Consider the following 8,708-nt stretch of genomic DNA (forward strand, 5'->3'; position numbering starts at 1 on the left):
GCATGCGCAAAACAACAAGTCAAAAGTAATCGACTGCATAGTGCATAAACATATGAGCAACTCACACAGGTCAGCCAACAACTGCACAGTCCATGTTTAAATACTGTATTAGAGCTTTAAAAGCCACATCTCCAAAGAGACAGAAGTAAAAACAGTGGTTAATTCGGGCAGGAGTTGACTAAACTGTACTAAGCAACAATTCATTTAAAAAGTCACAGAATATCCCTGAAAAGAAAATCTAAAAAGATACCTTAAAACTCGACGTCAGTTGGTTCTGGGACTTGGTGTTGAGTTTAAAAGATGTTGAGTTATAGGGTATTTTTTCCCATTAGGATGTTAATGCGTTCCATGATCCTGTAAAACTGCAAATATCTAAAAGATGGGGGTTGTTCTTGACACTTGACACCTAAAATAACATAAATATAATATACAAAACACTGAAATCCAATAAAAACAGTTAAAAAATCAATTTAAAAAAACCAATAGAATCTGCACTTTAGCTTTACTTCTTCACTGTTTCCTTATGCTTCTTAATCGTTGAGATGCTTGATTTTGGAATACTATATACCTAAAAGCGCAAAATAGCTTTTGCTCTGGTTATGCCGGTGCACAAAGCTTAACGTGACATATTGTACTAAAACAATTTCATTAGTGGAGAGAACTTATGAGAAGTAATAATTAAGAGAGGTTTAGATGCCACTCAGGTGGCGCAGCAGTAAAAACACACGCTGTTCATAAGAGCTGAGCTCTCGAATACGTCGTATTGAATCTCGGCTCTGCCTGCCGGCTGAGCGGCCACATGAACAATTGGCCTGTTGTTCAGATAGGGGCGGGCTTAAGCCGGATGGGGACTCTCTCTCAGACTAGTGCGATTACGACCTCTGCTGGCTGGTTGGTGGCGCCTGCATGGAGATGGGAAAGGAGTGCAGTGGAGGGTGTGGCTCTCCGTACACAGCACTGTACTGCACTGCACTTTCCAGGTGTAGGTGATAAGATGTTCGATTGCTGTGCACGTGTCGGAGGGGGCGTGGAGCAGAGGTTTAGTGTTTCTATGTCGTTCTTTTAATAAATTAGGTCACGTTAAGGTTTTTTTTTACCAATAAGTGTTTTAAACTCTCGAAGAAAAGCTGATTCTCACAATTTCTCAGAACCATGGACTATAACACAAGTTTAAAGGGAAACAGGAGAAAAAATCCAGCTAAACAAAGATACATGTGGAGCTTGTATCTTCAGGGTGAATTTGACGGTTATTCAACACAAATGCAGATTCGTCTCATATTCGCACTTTGATGACGTCTTACTGCATCGCTCAATCCAAGCCCTGAACAAAGTGGCTGTTCATTGTTCATTTAAAATTAAATAAATACATTTTTCTTTTTAAACTAACTTTGAGTTCAAGGGTACAAATTTCTTGATGAAGGGCAGTGAGTTTCAAAGATTTTGAGTTCAGGGGACATTGAGTTACAAGGTACCACTGTACCTTCAAATGTCTGTAGCCTTAACGAAGGTCAATGTTCATGACTCCACTATACAACAGAGACCAGAAAAATGGGCTTCTTGATTTAAGTGTGATCAGATAAATTCATCTCTTTATAAGATAAATCTAAGGTTTAACTGGCTAATCAGCAGGGTAATATAAATAAAAACAATACTAAATTACATTTATGCATTAACAATTGGGAACAAAACAGAATGAATGTCCTGACTTAACAATGCAGCTGTAGTAAGACCTGAAACAAGCAGCTTATGTCTGAAAACTGTGTCTAATTTGAAGCTGTTCTGCAAAGAAGAGTGGCCAAAACATCTAACCTAGTATTGCTGTGTCTAACATTGAATTAAAGAAAGCTTTTAGTTGCAGTCCTTGCTGTGCTAAAGGTGGTGCAACCAGTAATTAGACGAGGGGGGCAATTACTTTTTACAAGAGTGGTATTGGTGTATGATAAATTTTAATACATCACGCATACAAAATGTGTTACGAAGTCGTGTAACTCAGGATCCCTTTGGGGCGGCACGGTGGCTAAGTGGGTAGCACTGTCGCCTCACGACAAGAAGGTCCTGGGTTCGATCCCCAGGTGGGTCAGTCCGGGTCCTTTCTGTGTGGAGTTTGCGTGTTCTCCCCGCACGGGTCTGCATGGGTTTCCTCCGGGTGTTCCAGTTTCCTCCCACAGTCCAAAGACATGCAAGTGAGGTGAATTGGAGACACTAAATTGTCCATGACTGTGTTCGATATAACCTTGTGAACTGATGAATCTTGTGTAATGAGTAACTAGTTTCCTGTCATGAATGTAACCAAAGTGTAAAACATGACGTTAAAATCCTAATAAACAAACAAACAAGATTCTTTTGTGTAATGATTTGTTTAATGATCTAATATGATTCAGTGTGGCAAACATCATTTTTTCAAGTAATTATTCTTTCATTCTTTTGTTTTTCATTTTCAGGATCGCTGCGGGCACAGTTCCACCCATAAACACTGGGCGCAATACCCGGGACAGAGCATTAATCTATTAAAAGGTTTCAGCCACCAATGAGACATAGTCAATCATGTCTGTGTAGATGTCCGACCAGCCAATAGCACTTTAAGGTACAAACCCAGAGCTCAGTAAAGCTGGTCTGGTTTAATAGCTCACACCACCCAAGCATCCAATAGAGCAATCAATGACAACCAAAATCGATCAGGTAATTTTATCCTGATCAGGGTCTTGGTTGGTTATGGTGGGACCAGCTCCTATGAACACTTAACACCATGTAGAAATGCATTCTGCACCAGTCCATTACAATGCAATCACAAACTCAATCTCTCATCACACTCACTCACACCTACGGCCAATTTAGAGCAGCCGATCCATTAAGTAGTTCTGAATTGGTGGGAGGTACCTGAATAAAACCTGTGCAGTCACATGAAGAACATGCACCACTCCACTCCACATAGATGGTAATATAAAATACTTAAACTAACTGTGATGCTACTGTACCACTTCAGACAGAAAGTCATAAGACGGTGAGAAAGTGTACAAGAACATACATAGAAAATAATTTATATAAGCCTTTGTGGCACAATATTATTTTACTTCTCTGTGTATTTCTTTTACAGTTAGTTACTTATATATTAATCTATCTGTTATTTTTAGAGATTTGTACTTGATGTTTTGGTCCTGGATCATCTTGTCCTCAACCTCACTATCTGGTCTCATACATGTGTTCCCTATAGTGCTCCATTTATTAAACCGTGCACAATTTTCACATTAAAAAAATTGTCTGTATGTGCGTCTCATGATTTTTATAGTTGCAATCAGGCACTAGTGGCACTTTCTTCACAGGATCAGGTCTGCAGTATGCCAAACAGAGAAGAGATGGTGCCCATTAGTCCCACTAGCCAGTCGGGAAAGTGGCCAGCCCACAGAAATCCATGTGGCATCCAGTGAATGGCGTTACTAAGATCAGCAAGGCTGCTGAGAATATTGAAAACCTCTCCCTGAATCTGCTTTCGAATCTTAGCAGTGCTGGTAGCAGCATCCTCCCTAAAAAAACACAATCCAACAACATTAGTTTATTCATTCACTGTGTGTTTTACCTCTGCTTTATACTGGTCAGGGTCGTGGTGGATCCGATTAACTAGGAGAAAGGCAGGAAACACCCCTGGATTGGTTGCCAGTCCATCACACACAGGATAGCCACACACTTTTCAGTAGCTTTAATTGTCCTGACTGCAGCACCTGGACATATGGAGAACATGCAAACTCCACACAGAAAGGACCCTGGCCCCCCAGCTTGGGAATCAAACCTATACCCTTCTTGCTGTGAAGTGACAGCACTGTGTTTTTCACCATTTTTATCTCAGTTTTGAAGCTGCCGATTCCCTCCCGCCAACTGCTTCTAACTTATGGCCCTACTGCCACCATTCCAGGGGTGCAGGATGTGCTTCCTTTACAAGATTTGGCTTATGCATTGTCAGGGATAGATAAAATGTTTGGAAGAGGGATTGTTTAAATACATGTGCTCACAGAACACTGGCTGGCCCTACATGAATGACAGGGGTGACAGCTTCGAGTAGTCGGCCACCTACACACAGGCATGTGCATATACGAGAGCATTTGCAGTGGCAATGGAAGATCTGGAGAGCCTAGCATGTCTCTCCAAAACACGAGGCAGCTCTTTCTGAGACTCTCTTGCTGACAGGTGAAAAGATTTGGCCAGTGACTAGTGATCGCCTCAGTCCTCCATGGCCAGCATGGAGGGCAGGCAGTGCTAGCAGGATGATTCCAACAGGAACATTTAACCTATTTTACACTGATAAGATAAGATAAGATAAGACTTTATTGATCCCCTTAGGGAAATTAACTAAGCCATAACATTAAAACCACCTACATTTTTCTACACTCACTGTCCATTTTATCAGCTCCACTTACCATATAAAAGCACTTTGTAGTTCAACAATTACTGACTGTAGTCCATCTGTTTCTTTACATACTTTATTAGCCTGCTTTCACCCTATTCCTCAATTGTCAGGACCCCCACAGGGCCACCTGTGTCCACTTACTGTCCACTCTATTAGACACTCCTACCTAGTTGGTCCACCTTGTAGATGTAAAGTCAGAGACGATCGCTCATCTATTGCTGCTGTTTGAGTTGGTCATCTTCTTGACCTTCATCACAGGACACTGCTCACGGGGTGCTGTTGGCTGGATATATTTTTGGTAGGTGGATTATTCTCAGTCCAGCAGTGACGGTGAGGTGTTTAAAAACTCCAGCAGCGCTGCTGTGTCTGATCCACTCATACCAGCGCATACAACACACACTAACACACCACCACCATGTCAGTGTCACTGCAGTGCTGAGAATGATCCACCACCTAAATAATACCTGCTCTGTAGTGGTCCTGGGAGAGTCCTGACCATTGAAGAACAGCATGAAAGGGGGCTAACAAAGCATGCAGAGAAACAGATGGACTACAGTGAGTCATTGTAGAACTACAAAGTGCTTCTATATGGTAGGTGGAGCTGATAACATGTACAATGAGTGTAGAAACAAGGAGGTGGTTTTAATGTTATGGCTGATCGGTGTATATCAATCACGAATGTCTATATACAACTCACCTGCTGTCACGGGCTGCTCGTCTACAATTCTGAGCTTTTCTCCATAAATTCAGGATTATTCGGAGAGATCTGAAACCAGAGAGATGAATGCACAGCAGTCAATTATGGGTCGTGTCAGCCTGGATCCAAATATTAAAGGAAAGTTTTTAAACCCTTTTGTGTGTTAACGTGTTAAGGTGCAAGTTAAAGTCAACTACACAGACGTCCCTTCTATAGACACAGATCAGGATAGGAACTCAGTGAATGCCGTACGGGGAAAGTAGTACAAGAGCTTATATTTAAGCAATAGAACACGAGATCACAGCCGTGATGTTATTCGCGATAACACACGACCTCGAGTGTTCTATTGCTTTTATACAACAGTTTTTACAAAATAAAGAAAGAAAATAAATCAAAGAAGCCCTGAATTTCATATTAAATATGCTTTAATATTGACGATACCTTCCGCCAAAAAGTAGTTCCACAACGAATATAAAGTTTAACACTACAAAGCAGACATCCCAAGTTGCAAAAACTCATTTCAGGGAGGTAAGAACAACAACAAGAAGAAAGCAAGAACCTCCGAAGGGAAAAAAAGAAATAAAAAAACCTCTCGCACACACCAAAGGCTATGAATGAAAACAGAACTACTAGGGCTTAACTAACTGTTCGCGTTACAAACACATTAATGTTCCCTACATAGTACACTAGATAGTGTATCAGATCATGGATATATGTTCCCTACATAGTGCACTAGATAGTGAATTAGACAATTGGTTATGTTCCCTACATAGTGCACTAGATAGTGAATTAGACAATTGGTTATGTTCCCTACACAGTGCGCTAGATGATTGTGTATCAGATAACGGATTTAAAACGCGACCGGGGAAAAAAGTCTGTGTCGCCTGCGTGCGCGTTTATGTGCATGAAGCTTGTCGTTAATGGCAACGCGTCAGCGGAGTAATACCATTGTGGTGTGAAAAGACCTTTGCTGTTATCACGAATATCAGCACGTTTAGAACGCTTCTCAACCATTTAGATTGTAAGGTCGGAACTACCTGTTGTATAAAGACACATATCTGTTGAATAGGTGTAACGTTTAGTTAAAGGAAGTGAGACAGAAAAGGACAATTAAAAACAGGAACACGTAATCCGCTAGCACACCAGCGCCGAGATTCTGAGCTCTCGGGTCCGAATCTCGGCTCTGCTACTGGTCAGCTGGGCACCCTCTAGCAGGCAGAATTGGCTAATGCCTGCAGCAGACAAAATTGGCTTCCAGTCTGCTGGGTGGGAAAGACCGGACTAAGCGATGGGGTTATCAATGCTGTGTAAGGACCTTGGTTGCCCAGGGCGCCTGTACAGAAAGTGGAGGAGCGCAGAGATCAGGCAGGAATGGCTCTGTGGTTAGCGTTATCTGCAGAAATATAGAGTGTATACGTTGCAAAAAGGTCAAAAAGTCCAGCACCATAAGGATATGGACACTTAAAATATCTAACACCATGCTACAAACGTTGGAGACTGTTCTAAGATTAATGGTCCTACTCTTAATTAATATGATGTTCCCTAAAAAGTGGCCAAATTAGATAAAAAAGGCCACCATTATATCCAGCATAGGTTCTTACCCTATGTTCAGACCAGCAGTGATGCCACCAGCTATCATTTACTTTTAGTTGCCCAAAAACAGGTGGCAGCGCGAACGTTGACAATGCAAAGTGGGTGAAGTTGGGCAAAGTATACATTTATGCAAATTAGGCAACTCAATGACTACAAGTGATGATAATGCTGCCAGTGTGAACACATGACAATAAGCGATCAGCAATGAAAAGTCAGTTAGAAGAGTTAAAAGTGCTAAATACAGCACACTGTAAGCATTACATACATCAACAAGTCAAAATTTGCACCCCTATAAGTTTACCTGAGAGTTCCCAGAAGCAAGGACACCCCCCAGAGCACAGTGCTGAGCGTCCACCACTTGTCAGACTTGACTTTAATGAGCCCCGCATCAGCTGCCCAGGCTACATGTTCACATGGATAATAGAGCTGATCAGCAATGTTAATCAGAACTGAAATCCATCTGACCAACATGTCCTCTTCCTGTACGTTAAAAAGAGCAAATTATTCCAACTGAGTCACAGTCACGGTCAGTTCATCGCTGCGAAGCAAAATTACAGACGACAATGTGAATACTTCACCTTGGCTCCAAAACCATAGCTCTGTGAGTAAGCAGCCATGGAGAGGTCATCAAACAGCCGCAGTACAGTCCGACAGTGACTGAGCTGAGCCGAGAAGAGCAGGAGACTCTTGCCGAGCTGTGAAGAGTTACCCGTCTTTTGGGAAATGGCCCCACCAACTAGCTGTGCTCCATAGCAAAGCGTCCTTATCTGAAAAACACGGATCAAAAGGAAAAGGAAAAAATAGCACTGAGCACCATGTAACCTGAACAAGGTCTCCTTGTTTCTACACTCACTGTCCATGTTATCAGCTCCACTTACCATATAGAAGCACTTTGTAGTTCTACAATTACTGAAGGTAGTCCATCTGTTTCTCTGCATGCTTTGTTACCCCCCTTTCATGCTGTTCTTCAACGGTCAGGACCCCCACAAGACCACTACAGAGCAGGTATTATTTGGGTGGTGGGTCATTCTCAGCACTGCAGTGACACTGACATGATGGTGGTGTGTTAGTGTGTGTTGTGCTGGTATGAGTGGATCAGACACAGCAGCGCTGCTGGAGTTTTTTAAACACCTCACTGTCCCTGCTGGACTGAGAATAGTTCACCAACCAAACATATCCAACCAACAGCGCCCCGTGGGCAGCGTCCTGTGACCACTGATGAAGATCTAGGAAGATAACCAACTCAAACAGCAGCAATAGATGAGCGATCGTCTCTGACTTTACATCGACAAGGTGGACCAACTAGGTAGGAGTGTCTAATAGAGTGGACAGTGAGTGGACACAGTATTTTAAAAACTCCAGCAGTGCTGCTGTGTCTGATCCACTCATACCAGCACAACACACACTAACACACCACCACCATGTCAGTGTCACTGCAGTGCTGAGAATGATCCACCACCTAAATAATACCTGCTCTGTGGTGGTCCTGTGGGGGTCCTGACCATTGAAGAACAGCTTGAAAGGGGGGCTAACAAAGCATGCAGAGAAACAGATGGACTACAGTCAGTAATTGTAGAACTACAAAGTGGAGCTGATAAAATGGACAGTGAGTGTAGAAACAAGGCTGATCGGTGTATACCCCCAACGTTCATCTGTATAGTAGGTGTAGCCTATCAAGTAATCAATGAATGAATGTACCAGATAGATAGGTGTAACTCATAAAGTGCTCAGTAAGTGTGAAGTTGCAGCTTTTACATATTACACTTTTGGATAGTGAAGTGTAAGGAGCTGCAGACACTCACCACTTTATCTCTTCCTCTGTAAGACTCCAGTACATTCACAGCTGACTCCACTGAATTCTCCATGTTTACAACTCACCTCCACCCTGACTATCATCACAACTATACTGCACCAAACAACGGCTAGCTACCAGCGTTAACCTTTTCTCTTTACTCTCGCTGTAAAACACAAAGACTATATGAATAAACACATAAAATATATATATATAATGTATTTTGG

The 8,708-nt window shown here is 42.2% G+C and overlaps 1 protein-coding gene across 1 annotated transcript; it reads right to left on the bottom strand.

Moving 5' to 3' along the window:
* Nucleotides 1-2,338: 2,338 nt before the first annotated feature.
* Nucleotides 2,339-8,708, bottom strand: pex11g (peroxisomal biogenesis factor 11 gamma). Its single transcript, XM_063012892.1, has 5 exons — nt 8,492-8,708; nt 7,268-7,456; nt 6,991-7,169; nt 5,097-5,165; nt 2,339-3,521 (listed from the first exon to the last, which is right to left on the bottom strand). Exons 1-5 carry the CDS (start codon nt 8,552-8,554, stop codon nt 3,323-3,325), a joined length of 699 nt encoding a protein of 232 aa, XP_062868962.1. The 5' UTR covers nt 8,555-8,708; the 3' UTR covers nt 2,339-3,322.

Source organism: Trichomycterus rosablanca, chromosome 17 (genome assembly GCF_030014385.1).
Source record: "Trichomycterus rosablanca isolate fTriRos1 chromosome 17, fTriRos1.hap1, whole genome shotgun sequence".
NCBI classification, from domain to species: domain Eukaryota; kingdom Metazoa; phylum Chordata; class Actinopteri; order Siluriformes; family Trichomycteridae; genus Trichomycterus; species Trichomycterus rosablanca.